The sequence below is a fragment of the Scylla paramamosain genome, chromosome 1 (assembly GCF_035594125.1).
Source record: "Scylla paramamosain isolate STU-SP2022 chromosome 1, ASM3559412v1, whole genome shotgun sequence".
NCBI classification, from domain to species: Eukaryota; Metazoa; Arthropoda; class Malacostraca; order Decapoda; family Portunidae; genus Scylla; species Scylla paramamosain.
Genome location: NC_087151.1, coordinates 14,660,001 through 14,675,000, shown reverse-complemented (window position 1 = coordinate 14,675,000; position 15,000 = coordinate 14,660,001). Strand labels below are relative to the sequence as shown.

Sequence of the window (15,000 nt, the reverse complement as noted above, 5' to 3'; positions counted from 1 at the left end):
TGTGGGCGACCGCTGATGTCCTGTGCTGCACGGCTTCCATCTGGTCGCTGTGCGTGATTTCACTAGATCGTTACATCGGCGTGACACGACCACTGGCGTACTCCAGCATCATGACAGAGCGGCGGATGTGTGTACTGATCGCGGCCGTGTGGGCGCTGTCCATCGCCATCTCTATCGGGCCTGCCTTTGGGTGGAAGACGCCGCCAGACCCTGACCCCACTGTGTGCACCGTCAACCAGGAGCTGGGTTACGTGCTCTTCTCAGTCACTGGATCATTCTACTTGCCCAGCCTGTTTATCCTTATCCTGTACTGGCGGATCTACCGAGCAGCGATCCAACAGTCTAAGTTTCTGGAGAGTGGCATCAAGACCACCAAGACATCCGTGACACTCAGAGTACACCGGGGCGGCGACACGCGCCTCACCCTGAGGGCGCACCGCGGAGGCATGGGCGTGGGCCTCGCGGCGGGCATGGCAGCCGGTCTAGCCACCGGTGTGGGAGGCCTCAACGGACACTGTTTAGTAAATGGGGACTTAAAACCTTCGGAAAAAGAAGAAAAACCTGGTCTAAGAGTTAATGAAGGGAAGAAGACCATGTCGAGGCTGATGCCGCCCTCCCCTAACCTGGGGCTGCCCGTGACGCCCTTCACCTGGCAGGGAAGGCGACGCAGCGCGCGGAACGGTCAGGATCAAAGCGGGGAGGCCGCTACCTCAAATCAGGAGACATCACCCTCTGCCTCCCCCGAGCGCCGCCTGACGGGCCCCACGGGTGGCAAGATGGCTAAATTCAGACGCCAAAAGAAGGCGGCCAAGACCCTGGGCATCGTGGTGGGCGTGTTCCTCCTATGCTGGTTCCCATTCTTCTTCATCCTCCCGCTGGGTATGTATTCCTTATTGCCTCCTGCGTGATGGCGCCTCGCTCACCCACCTGTGGAGGCTGCCACGCTCACCGACACCGTGGCACACACACTTGCGTGTGTGTGTGTGTGTGTGTGTGTGTGTGTGTGTAGGTGGGTGTGTGTGTGTGTAGGTGGGTGTGTAATAATAATAACAATAAACGGTTTATTCTTTAGGCAGTTAACAAACTGAAAATGTACAGAGGGGGTGTGGAAATACTTAAAATTTATCCTACAGCTAAGTCTAATCTAGAAGGGAAATACTATTGATTGATGGCTCACACCATGGTGGGAATCGCGCTGAGTCTGTACCGGTCCGTGCGCGGCGCCTTTAGGGGCGTTATCTTGTTGTGGTGTCTGGTGGCACGGACCGGGCGAGGCGCGTCAGGCGGCAGCATGTGTCTGAGACGTGGATGATGCAGCAGTCCCCTTCCAAACTTCTCCAGAGCCTCTCAGTGCCTGGTGGATAGTCTGGACAGACTCAGGGTGGTCAGGGCTTCATCGTAGGTGGTGTAGGCAGGGCCAAGGATGACCCTGCACGCCCTTTTCTGCACACTCTCCAGCTGTAGCTGTTGAGTGTGTGTGAGGGAGGAGGACCACGCTGGGGAGGCATACATGAGTTTAAGGAGGATGAGGGTGAGGTACACCCCCCTTAACTCGTCTGTCGGCGTCCTCAGCGACCTGAGTCTGCGCAGCATGTACAGCCTGTAGGTAGCGGATCTTACGGTGCTGGCGACATGCTGCTTCCAGGTCAGCTGGTCGTCCACCGTGACTTCGAGAAGCTTGGCACATCGGACCACCTGGAGGGGGTGAGGGTCCACTGTGAGCTGGGGAGGGGCACTGGTACAGAGGAGGTACAGAAATGCATCACCACAGTTTTGCTGTGGTTGATGGTCATCCTGCTCTGTGTGTAGGTGGGTGTGTGCATGTAGATGCGTGCATGCGTGCGTGCGTGTGTGTAAATGTTGTGTGTGTGTGTGTGGGGTGTGTGGGTAGGTGGGTGGTGGTGGGGTGGAGAGGGATGGATTGCTGTGTTCCTCATGAATAAAAGCGATTATGATATCATCATTCGACGCATAAAAAATTTTCTCTCTCTCTCTCTCTCTCTCTCTCTCTCTGCTCTCTCTCTCTCTCTCTCTCTCTCTCTCTCTCTCTCTTCTCTCTCCTCTCTCTCTCTCTCTCTCTCTCTCTCTCTCTCTCTCTCTCTCTCTCTCTCTCTCTCTATCCTCTCTTCTCTCTCTCTCTCTCTCTCTCTCTCTCTCTCTCTCTCTCTCTCTCTCTCTCTCTCTCTCTCTCTCTCTCTCTCTCTCTCTCTCTCTCTCTCTCTCTCTCTCTCCTCTCTCTCTCTCTCTCTCTCTCTCTCTCTCTCTCTCTCTCTCTCTCTCTCTAGTATAATCAATCGAATGCAAAGAGCTATTAATAGGAAAGCTTTCCTCGGAACAGAAACTTATTTTCTTCTCCACCATTACATCCTCCTGAAGCCACAAGCAGAGTAAGCGACGCGACTAATTTCCTTAGTGTGAAATTAAAAGCTTTTCAGTGCAGAGCGGCGGACTGATTCTTTGATGAGTGAACAGATTTAGACCAACTCTCTTTGGAAACGCAGAGTCTTCCTGGGAAATTGTTTAGGAATGGAAGACAAAGATCTAGTAGGAATGTTAAGATGTGCGAATTAGTGTTCAGTCGTGATTGCTCTTCTGTTGTCTGTAATTGGCTCAGTGTAGTGAATGGAGACGCTTTACGACTTCGCTTTGGCTTTACCTCAGCCATAAAAATTTCATTGCAGATTACCTGTTTTTTTTCTCTTTTCTTTGTCTCTTTCTTTATTTTTTTCTATTATTTTTTATTAGTGTCAGTAGTTTGCTATCGGACGTGTTTTTTTTCTTTCTTTTTCAAAGTTTATGTTTTGTCTGTTTATTTGTTTTGTTAGTCTTTTTTGCTTCTTTTTTTCATATGCATTGTTTACCTTGTTGTTCTGTCTGTCCGACTCTCTCTCTCTCTCTCTCTCTCTCTCTCTCTCTCTCTCTCTCTCTCTCTCTCTCTCTCTCTCTCTCTCTCTCTCTCTCTCTCACACACACACACACACTGCGTAGTTCATGGATTTTACACCTTGTTGCTTCATGTTCTCTTCCTCCTCCTCCTCCTCCTCCTCCTCCTCCTCCTCCTCCTCCTCCTCCTCCTCCTCCTCCTCCTACTCCTCCTCCTCTTCATCCTCCTCCTCCTCCTCCTCCTCCTCCTTTCTCTCGAACCCTCCACCTTAGCATAGTACTACCTCTTGCCTACGTATCTTAAAAAATGCATACTCCCTTCCCCTCATACCCCCCCTTCCTACCAATCGAACTCTCCTCCCTGCCAGGCATCATGAATACAAACTATACATGATTACCTTTCCACCTATCCCGCCTGCCGCCACTGTTTGATTTACTGAGGCATCCAAGCTATTGCCAGTGTATGTACGTATGTGTGTATGTGTGTCAGTGTAGGGACGAGGGGAGTGTATGTATGAGATGTAAAAATTTGAAAGCGTATTACATTTTCTTTTTTTTTTTCTATTTTAGCGTGTACTGCATAAAACGTTAGAACTAGAAAGGGGTATTTGCTGCGTAACTTAACCTATCAGCTCGCTATTTTTTTTTCTCCATTTTTTTTTTCATCATAGTTCTCTCTCTCTCTCTCTCTCTCTCTCTCTCTCTCTCTCTCTCTCTCTCTCTCTCTCTCTCTCTCTCTCTCTCTCTCTCTCTCTCTCTCTCTCTCTCTCTCATTTCTCTTCCTATTTCAAATTTCCGTCTCACTTTCCTCTATAATTCTTTCTTCTCATTTTTCCCTCTCCTCTCTTTTTACGTTCAATCATCTGAGTCACCTATCTTTCTCACTGTCCCTATCATTCTTCACCTCTTGCTCTCCTTTTCCCTTCTCACTATTCTTCCCTCCCACTCCTACATCCTACCGCCTACTCTCCCACCACCCACTCGCCCACCTCACCTGCCACCACCAGCGGCAGGCAAGAGAAAGGCCAAACTATTACGAGTAAGTTTCCGAGCTCCAGGTGTGAGTGACGCTATTACAATTAACTGCAAGGCGAGTGATAAGTGGGTGGCGTTGCTCTGCCGGATTTGCTGTCGGGACTAACATGGCAAGTCTACATCATAGCGTTATATGTTGTGTTGTGTAGTGTAGCCTCAAGTGGTTGTGTGTGTGTGTGTGTGTGTGTGTGTGGGTGTGTGTGTGTGTGTGTGTGTTTGTGCTTACTATAGTTAATGTTTGTTCTTTGATCTTTGTGTATACATGCATACGTTAGGTTAGAGTGTGTTGTTGTTGCGTATATCTCACTCTCACTCTCACTCTCTCTCTCTCTCTCTCTCTCTCTCTCTCTCTCTCTCTCTCTCTCTCTCTCTCTCTCTCTCTCTCTCTCTCTCTCTCTCTCTCTCTCTCTCTCTCTACGGCTGCTTATGACACAATGACACGGTGATCAGGATGGTAAAGGTTAATCTTGTGAAGGTGGCTTGGAGGAGTCGCGTGGAGGGGACAGGAGCGAAGGAAGTCAGAGGCTGAGGTGGACGGATGGAATCGAGAGAGTTATGAGGCACTTGGGCCTGGTGTGGGATAATGCAGGAGACAGAAGGTACTGGTGACGACATGGGAGCAGGCGACCTCACTAGGAATTAAGACGGAGGAGGAGGAGGAGGAGAAGAAGAAGAAGAAGAAGAAGAAGAAGAAGAAGAAGAAGAAGAAGAAGAAGAAGAAGAAGAAGAAGAAGAAGAAGAAGTAGTAGTAGTAGTAGTTAATGATAATGACGATGATGATGATGATGATGATGATGATGATGATGAAGATGATGACGATGATGATGAAGATGATGACGATGATTATGATTATGATGAATATGATTATGATGATGACATAACATCACCTGATACTTGAAAGACCTTACTTGACTTGATGAAAAAAAATTGGGAGAAAGAAAGAGAAAAGAGGAAGAAAAGAAGACAGTAACACCTGCTATTTGAATCACCTTACTTGACATAAAAGGATAAGCAGCAAGTACTAAAAGATTTCAGCTACCTAATCACGCCTGTCATTAGTGGCGTCTTTCAAGAGCATACGCCTGGCAATTACGTTCAGCTCAAGATAAACACGTGACAGCTAAAGAAGTAATGAGAGAGGAAAATATTTACAAGTGTTTGAAGAAAATGAGCAGGAAGAGGAGTGGTGTTGAATGAAAAGGAGGAGGAAGAAGAGCGGTGTTTTGAAAAAGAGGAGGAAGAGGACTGGTGTTTGGAGAAAAAGAGGAGGAAGAGGAGTGGTGTTGAAAGAAAAAAAAGAGGAGGAAGAGGAGCTGTGTTTGAAAGAAAAAGAGAAAAAGGAGAGGTATTTAAAGAAAAAGAGGAGGAAAAGAAGTGGTGTTGAAAGAAAAAGAAGAGGAAGAGGAGCGGTATTTGAAGAAAAAGAGGAGGAAGAGGAGTGGTGTTGAAAGAAAAAGAGGATTGGTGTTGAAAGGTCGCTGGGTTCTGTTTCCCGTTTGGCTGCGAGGCATTCACTCGATATCTAGTCATTAACTTCAGGCGGTGATTCACGAGGACAGATATCGCCATCTGACGTCCCCGGGCGTCGATAATAATGGGGAACTGAATGAAATACTATAGAAGAAAGTTAAGTTTAATTTTATTTTAGTGGAACGCTCCGTGTTGTGCATGACATACATTCCTTGCTTCATGGGCGGCGTGCGTGGGATGCGGGTTCCCGTGAGGCGAGGCGGCTGACACATCACCGCACTGAAACATTGTGGACTACATTCTGAAACATTTCTGCGCCGCACCTCCACCACTTTCAAAGCGCTCTAGTTGAAGTTACACGTTTTTTAAAGGTATTTTTACTGTTTTAGTGATATATGAACAACATTTCTACATTTTTAGCAGGAGAAACACTCTTGAGAACCCGCCTAATCATCTCTGTGGCCTTTGAAAAATGGTCGTGGTGACAGAGCAAAGGCTTTCAGAATACGGGCCTTTATCTGATTCTGCGTTCATTATGCAATAACCAAATAAAACCATTTCACAAATATAATGCATATAAACACATTTCTATATTTTTGTACGATAACAGGATTTCATATACCCTTTTGAATAGCTAACGTCTGTTTTAATTATTCATATCTTCAATTATAATAGTGATTTTATTGAGTAATGAAGCTCCGGAGTCTGTGGCGCTTTTTTTCTTTTTTCTTTTACTTCAGGTTAAATCATTCTGTTTGCTATTAGAGTTGCTCTTTCGATTTGCCTTCCCTCCCAGATGTGTGTGTGTGTGTGTGTGTGTGTGTGTGTGTGTGTGTGTGTGTGTGTGTGTGTGTGTGTGTGTGTGTGTGTGTGTGTGTGTGTGTGTGTGTGTGTGTGTGTGTGTGTGTGTGTGTGTGTGTGTGTGTGTGTGTGTGTGTGTGTGTGTGTGTCTGTGTGTGTGTGTGTGTGTGTGTGTGTGTGTGTGTGTGTGTGTGTGTGTGTGTGTGTGTGTGTGTGTGTGAGTGTTTTCATTATTCTTTAATTGATGGTGATTTTATTGCGTAATGGAATTCCACGGTCTATGGCGCCTTTTCTGACTTAATCTTAAATAATTTTGCGTTTAATACTAGTTTAATACTTGGTGCAGTTTCGCACCATCCCTTCCTTCCCAGTCATGTGTGTTCAGTCCGCACATCCTTCCTTTCCCAGCCATAGCGGTGTTTGCAGCCGTTCCTGGAAGCCTGTGTTCCTGGAAGTGGTGTGGGAGTGCCAGTGGGGCTTTACTTTTGGTGGTCACTCTGCGCCGCTGGAGGGGCAAGGAAGAGAGGGTATTGCGGGGAACACAGATGGCAAAGCGTATCCTGATGGAACCAGCTGTAGAGCTTTTGCGGCCGCTGGAGTGAGAGACATTACACGCTTGAGTGGGACACGTTGCACGCTGGCTGGTGTGTGCAGGCTGAGGCGGCGAGGCGGCAGTGTGGCGGTGCGGCGGGCTAACTATACTGCTAGAATTGAATGATAAAATAAGAGTGAAATCTATGTTGTCTGCCATGAGAGAGAGAGAGAGAGAGAGAGAGAGAGAGAGAGAGAGAGAGAGAGAGAGAGAGAGAGAGATAGAGAATGTGTTTATACGTATAAATCTCTCTCTCTCTCTCTCTCTCTCTCTCTCTCTCTCTCTCTCTCTCTCTCTCTCTCTCTCTCTCTCTCTCTCTCTCTCTCTCTCTCTCTCTCTCTCTCTCTCTCTCTCTCTCTCTCTCTCTCTCCCTTGCATTCGTCTGGTGTTCTGTTCCTCCATCATCTGCCTTTCAGGAACATCAGCGTCACCCTCATCGGTATCATATTCCTTCCCATGCTTCCCGGTGGTCTCCAGAATGCCTCCCTGTGACTCTTTCCCTGGCACTGTTTTCCACCAGACTGGCCACGTAGAAACATTGCCCTTCGCTGCCCCACACACACCCATACCCATAGCCTTGCATCCCACCAGACCTAAGCACCTCATAAGCGTTAACCACCACCTGCCTTCCCCTCTTGTTCCCTCCCTCACTCCCTCCCGTGCCTCTCTCATGACCGTCACCTCCCGCGCGTCACACAGCTAACGGCGTGTGCAAGTTGCCTCATGTGTTTCGGGTTTATGGCCGTGGTTATCCTCTCCAAGCAGCGAGTGACGGGCACTGCTTCTCTACTTCGCTTCACCGTCTCGGGTCTTACTTGGGCTCTGTGGTTCACCCTTGTTTAGTACTATCCTCGTGTGTGTGTGTGTGTGTGTGTGTGTGTGTGTGGTATTCCTGCTATGTTTTGGTCTTCGCTTCTCTGTCTTTGCGCTCTCGGTTTCTGAATGGATTGACTCTCTCTCTCTCTCTCTCTCTCTCTCTCTCTCTCTCTCTCTCTCTCTCTCTCTCTCTCTCTCTCTCTCTCTCTCTCTCTGTCAGCTTTATGCCAGCTCTAATAATGGCCTGTAGCTTAATGGCTTCCGGCAGACGTTTTGAAAATCTGGTTCTGCTGATGGCTCACATTCACCCGCCTCACAATCCACGCCCGCCCGCATGCGCCTCCATCACCCACGCCCACCTACACACACACACACACACACACACACACACACACACACACACACACACACACACACACACACACACACACACACACACACACGGACTCTGCATCCACTCTCATCCTATTCTTATCATACCTTTCATTCCTCCTCACTCACTCCATTCCATTCCTTTTCCTTTATACTTCCTCCACGTCTCCTGCCTTCTCTAGGATATCTTCTTATATAACTTATTGTAATCCTTTAATCCTCTCCTCCTTTCATTTTACGCCTTTTCTCCCTCTTCTTCTTCCTCCTCCTCCTACCTACTCCTCTTCCTCTGCCTCCTCCTCCTCCTCCTCCTCCTCCTCCTTTGTTTGCTAAAAAGTTAAATGGAACTGCGATTTTGTGTGTACTGCAACGAAACAGACGGAAGGTAAAAAACACCAAACCGAAATGGTGGAATAATGAAATCAGATGCTGTCTTCTGGCTAAGAAAAATGCGTATCACAAATACATATTAACCCAAAATAATGATGATAAACTAGAGCACGACAGATTACGTAGAAAAACGAAAAAGCTGATCAAATGCAGCAAAAAATCTGTTAAAGCTCAGATCGCGAAGTCATGTAAAACGAACCCAAAAGAATTTTACAGCTATATGAAAACAAAAAGGGTTTTAACATCAACGATTGGTCCACTAATGACAGAAAATGACAAAAAAAAAAAAAATAGAAAGCGAAACAGACATGGCGAACACCCTGAACGAGTACTTTTCAAGTCTTCACGACTGAGGATGTTCAGGGCAGTCTGTCGATCCCTACGACTCAGTCACGAGGCACCACGCTGCCGGACTTTACCATCACAGAAAGTGAAATCCTCTCAGTCACGAAGAGCATGAACGTAAACAAAACACCCGGGCCAGACAAGATATCACCCAGACTTCTTAAAGAAGCAAGAAATGAGCTCGTGAAACCGCTTACGATTTTATTAAATAAAACTTGACTAACGGGTAAAGTTCCCCACGAATGGAAACTAGCAAATGTCACGCCAATCTTTAAGAAAGGAAACAAATCTCTCCCAGCCAATTACAGACCGATCAGTCTCACTTCAGTAGTATGCAAGCTGATGGAAACAATAATCAGATATAAAATTGTTAAATATTTAGAAGAAAATAAAATCATAAAGGATTCGCAACACGGTTTCAGAACCAAGCGTTCCTGCTTAACAAATTTACTAGACTTCTTTTATGAAGCATTTAACTCGTATGACGAGACAAAAGCTGTTGATATTATCTACCTTGATTTCCAGAAAGCTTTCGACACTGTTCCCCATAAGAGACTCATCAGTAAAGTAAAAGCACACGGCATTGCCGGAAACACCCTGAAATGGCTGAGAGACTGGCTCTCTGACAGAAAACAGCGTGTTGTGATAAACGGAAAAGAGTCAGAGTGGCAAAAGGTAAATAGCGGCGTTCCTCAAGACTCTGTATTAGGACCAGTACTTTTTATAATGTACATTAATGATACTGATGAAGGGATAAATTGCAAAATAAGTAAATTTGCAGACGACACCAAAATAACAAGTAGAGTAACGTCAGTATCACAATGGTAGGAACTGCAGTGTGACCTCAATAAACTAACAAGCTGGGCAGAAAAATGGCAGATGAGATTCAATATAGAAAAGTGTAAAATTCTACATATCTGAAGCAACAATGTTCAGGCGAGAATGCAATGAATAACATGCCACTGTCAAGCGCTGATAAAGAAAAAGATCTTGGTGTCGTTGTGTCAAACGACCTAAAGCCGAGTCAACACTGTACAGAAACAGTAAAGACGTCAAATAGATTAGTAGGGTTCATTGGAAGAACCTTTGAATTTAAATCAGAAAAGGTTATACTTGCGTTATATAACTCATTAGTGCGCCCTCATTTAGAATACTGTGTACAGTTCTGGTCACCATATTACAAAAAAGACATTGAAAAATTAGAAAAGATACAGCGCAGAGTCACAAAGATGATTCCAAGATTGCGCAGCAAGCCGTATGAGGAACGACTGGAAGAACTAAACCTATTTTGTTTAACAAAGCGCAGGATAAGAGGAGACCTAATGGAAGTGTTCAAAATTTTCAAAGGATATGGTAACATTGATGCACATAAATATTTTACCATTGATCATTCTAACCTAACAAGAAATAATGGATTCAAGATTATACCCAAACATTTTAAATCCCACGAGGACAAATATTTTTTCTTTAATCGTATAGTAAATATATGGAATAAACTTCCTGCAGAAATTGTGAACAGCAATACTATTGAATCATTAAAAAATGAAATAGACAAAAATTTTAAAGCAAATCCCCAACAAGCTCTCTTCTTGTCCGAATAATTACTAAATTCACTAATAAACTCTTATTTTACAGACACCAGTTTTATTATAAATTGTATTAACCTTCAGATAGGCGTATATAGTTCACCGTAGAGTGATTAGTAAAACTTCCTTTCATCCTTTCCAATGAAAATTCCATGTCAGTTTTTTCAATACTGCATGGTACTTTTTTCCCAACTATTTCCATGCCAGCGCAAGCTGGAAGGAGTGGTGGGTGGGGAGGAGCCTTCTACTATGCTGTCCTGTCTCTCTTCCCTGTAGTTAGTTAGAAGTAGTTACCAAACAGCCTTGCAAGGACCAAAAGATCTGTTGCTGTTTGGCTTTCCTTTATATTTCTTTGTATTCCTCCTCCTCCTCCTCCTCCTCCTGCGCACCTCCATACCTCATTCCCTGCTTTCAACTCGCCCCATTCTCTTATCCAGGTTCCGGTGAGCTCGAGCGGCAGACAATAGCGGGCAACTGTTATTTTTATGGTATGGAAATAATATAGTTCTGAGGTCCAGCGAAGGAGAGAGAGAGAGAGAGAGAGAGAGAGAGAGAGAGAGAGAGAGAGAGAGAGAGAGAGAGAGAGAGAGAGAGAGGACCTTCAACTTACCTCTCTAATACCCCGTGCAAGCTATTGAGTCAGGCGGGCGGCGGGCAGTTTCTCAGGCAAGGGGAGAGGCTATTACATGCGGGGAATTGTGGGAGCATAGATAAAGTGCAGGAAGGGCGGACAGGCTACATGGAAGGGCTCAGAGCGAAGGGTTGAGGGAAGGACACCTAAAATTGGGAACCCGGATCCTAAAAATATGAATGTTTTTTTTTTTTTTTTTTTTTTTTTTTTCAACTGAGACCGAGCTGTGTGGAGGGTCCCTTCAGATCAAACCGTCCTTCTCCAACAGGTCTTCCTCTTCCTCTTTCCTCTCCTCCTCCTCTTCCCCTCACTCCTGTTCGTTCATATTCTCCCCCTCATCCTTCTTCTCTTCTCTTTCTTCCTCCCCTTCTTTTCTTATTCTTCCCCCCTCCTCCTCCTCCTCCTCCTCCTGTCCCGTTTGTATTCTTCCCCTCATCTTACTTCTCTTCCCCTTCCTTCTTCATTTCTTTTTTTCTTCTTTCCCTCCTCCTCCTCCTCCTCCTCTTCCTCCTCCTCCTGTTCCTCTTTTCTCTCTTAAGTGTATGTGTGTGTGTGTGTGTGTGTGTGTGTGTGTGTGTGTGTGTGTGTGTAATTTAACCTAACAACGGTACCTTATGGGGAGTTACCTAAAGCTGAGCGTTTACGTATCGTACCGTCACCTGTACATATGTGTACTTTTTTCTTTCTTTTTGTGGGAGGGAGGGTTACAGGGCAGCATTCAATATAGAATTTATAATACCTTTACCATAAGCCTGCTGAGGCCCGTGGGAGATTTATTATCAAATTATGTTCTGTGTTCTTTAATGGGATGAGTTACAATTAATACTAATGCTGACTATGTTGAAATTAATACCTTGCTCGTATTTTCAATAATTATAAATCCACAGCAAAAGTGTAAAGTCATAGCATGGAATTTCCAACATTTCATATGTAAATGCCCAAGATTTCATGAATAATATTACATGTAAGCTCTGCAGAGAAATTAATAGACATGAGTTGTTGTAATGCATTCAAGCTGTGAGTGTGTGTAAGGTGAGATGCCTGCCCCGACACTCAGCCACTCCGGCACGCCTGCTCTTCCTGGAAAAGACGGCCCTCACCTCACCTGCTCCATCCACCGACACCTCACGCGCTGAACTGTGACTGTCAGTTTGGCAAAGTGCCGGACGATATTCTGTGTTTTGTTTCTGACTGTGTTTCGTTTTTGCTGCCTCTCTGTGCATATCGAAACGTGCTCATTTCTTTATAGATTAGTCGTCTTGATGAGTCCCTGTATAATTGTCAATATTTTTGTGTGTCTACAAAAGCGAACGGTATGAGGGATTCAAGACCTAAGTTACTGCTCAGAGGGTGTGTCACTCAGTTCATTTTCGCCCATAGCGTCTCCCTTGTAACTGACGGCTCTCCATATCATCACATTATCATTCTACACGTCTGCATCCCATCTGTCATGATTCACCCAGCGCTTTGTCATCCAGTCACACGTCTTGCTTGCTGCACACATGCTTTCAAGGTGTCATATTACGTTCGCAGCAGCAGAGTTAGTGCCAGAGATGCGTTTTCCTCCAAAAAGCCTCAGCATTACACCATTTTTTTTTCCTTTCATTCGGATGGATTTCTTCCTATAGTAAAATTTTTATCTGGTCCATATATTGATGTATGGTTACTCAAATATTCAGGTCTGTGTTTCAGGTGTTGCGTATCAACACTTAATAGCACTGTGGTCAGGGAAACAGGGCATGATAAGTATACTGTTGCACTAAGTCTGTCACACAAATTTTGCTACCTAAGAACACGCAATCCTGGCAACACTGCCTCTGAATGATGGTCTACGTTTTTCCATCCCATTTTTAGAACGTCCGGCAAAACTAAAGTTTCTCCGAAAACCATAGCGTATTTGTGAAGCACAGGATCATTCCAGTAAAACAGTTTGGCATTTTACAATGAAATAATGGCTGTGGTTGGAATAGAATAAATTTGCTTCACGTTTCAAAGCAGGACAGGAATACGCAGACCAGCCAGCGAGTGAAAAGCATCAGTCAGAGGCAGTGTGCCCATGGGCGCGTGTTCTCAGGCGACAGAATTACTGTGACAGGATTGGGGAAGCAGAGACCGAGAGGGGAGTCACCCTGAATCACACAGTTTAGTTTCACAAGACAATTTCGTTTGGTACAGGATTGCCATCATACCCTGCACACTGGAGCATTTCTTCTTTCTTCACTAGAATGTTGAAGCTCTTCGCTTGTCTCTTGTCTCTTGTCTTATTCTGTTAACGCTTTGATCATTTTTCCTTGAATCTACCTGCCGTTTTTTTTTTTTTCTTTCTTATACGAGTACGCGTCTTCTTTGTCTCCCTTGTACTCTTTTTTGTTTCATCTCATTTTTTTCTAAATTTTTATTACACCGTTTCTTCTTCTTCTTCTTCTTCTTCTTCTGCTTCCTCCTCCTCCTCCTCCTCCTCCTCCTCCTCCTCCTCCTCCTCCTCCTCCTCCTCCTCCTCCTCTTCCTCCTTCTCCTTCTCCTTCTCCTCCTCCTCCTCCACCTCCTCCTCCTCCTCCTCCTCCTCCTCCTCCTCCTCCTCCTCCTCCTCCTCCTCCTCCTCCTCACTTCCATTTTAAAGTGTGCCTTCCCATTTCTTTTCTTGATATTTGCGATCCCACCCTCCTTCACTCCCTTCATACCGTTTACTCAGTCCTTTCTTCCTTTCTTTTTGTCCAGCTCTTCTTTCGCTTTTCTCCCTTTTTTCTTCATCGTCTCTGGAATCAATTAGTGAACGTAACGCCACCTATGACTCCTGCCGTTGTCACCTGCTGAGTCAGACTGGCGCCCAAAGCCTCCGCCGCTCCCAGGAAATGGCTCCCGGATGAGTGGCTCTCCTCCACATCCCATTACTGGCAAATAGGTGAGGGAAGAAATGTAGAACGCAGCGATTCATTCCTGCCGCTGATTCTCCTCCTGCTGCTCGTCCCCTTATCATTCGTCGTGGTTCTTGTTCTCGTCCTCGTCCTCGTTGTCGTTCTTTCTTCTTCTCCTCTTCCTCCTCCTTCTCCTTCTCCTCCTCCTCCTCCTCCTCCTCCTCCTCCTCCTCCTCCTCCTCCTCCTCCGAATACTAATACCACTGTTCATGTCCATGTTTCAATAAGCAAACAATAGCAACAACAACAACAACAACAACAGCAGCAGCAGCAGCAGCAGCAGCAGCAGCAGCAGCAACAGCAGCAGCAGCAGCAACAACAACAGCAACAACAACAACAACAACAACAACAACAACAACAACAACAACAACAAAAACGAAAACAACAACAACAGCAACAACGCCAACAACAACAACAACAACAACAACAACAACACAACAACAACAAAAACAACAACAACAAAAACAACTACTACTACTACTACTACTACTACTACTACTACTACTACTACTATTACTACTACTACTACTACTACAAAAAATAATAAAAATAATAATAATAATAATAATAATAATAATAATAATAATAATAATAATAATAATAATAATAACACCATCACTACAACTATTCACCACTTTACAACATAGAGGTGGAAGAAAGACAGAAAACCTACTTCAAGCGGGAGAGTTAAAAAAAAAAAAAATCTATATATAAATAACAATACAGGACAACGGTAATAATGATAAGCAAAGAACAAAAATTTTCCTTTATCCGTGTGTGAAGCTAAGACAGCTTGCGACACACCACCTCTTCCCCGCAGGCACTCACCTCATCACTCCGATACACACACACACACACACACACACACACACACACACACACACACACACACACAGGCCAACATTTCTTGCCTTCACCTTTCCCTTGCGAACAATCCCACGCATCCCTTCCCTGAACCCAACCCACGTCACAGTTCTTCCCGCCTCTCACCTCTGCTGGGGTAAGCCGTGTCAGGGGGCTGGATTAATTGGGTCCTTAATCCCCTTCAAGCCAGGCCATGTTGATATTAAACCCTTTCGCGTTGCAAAGGCGGGATAGAACCTCTGGGCCGCCACCTGTAGCTGCTGCCTCCAACCCGCGGCTCTTCGGAAAAAAAAAAAAAAA

At 45.3% G+C, this 15,000-nt stretch overlaps 1 protein-coding gene across 1 annotated transcript in view; it reads left to right on the top strand.

Annotated features, from left to right (window-relative positions):
* Positions 1-15,000, top strand: part of LOC135101249 (alpha-1A adrenergic receptor-like) — an 89,103-nt gene that overhangs the window by 1,283 nt on the left and 72,820 nt on the right. Inside the window, 1 exon segment of the mRNA XM_064004937.1 lies at positions 1-879. This exon segment is cut by the window's left edge and continues 1,283 nt beyond it. Coding sequence (XP_063861007.1) covers positions 1-879 — 879 coding nt within the window.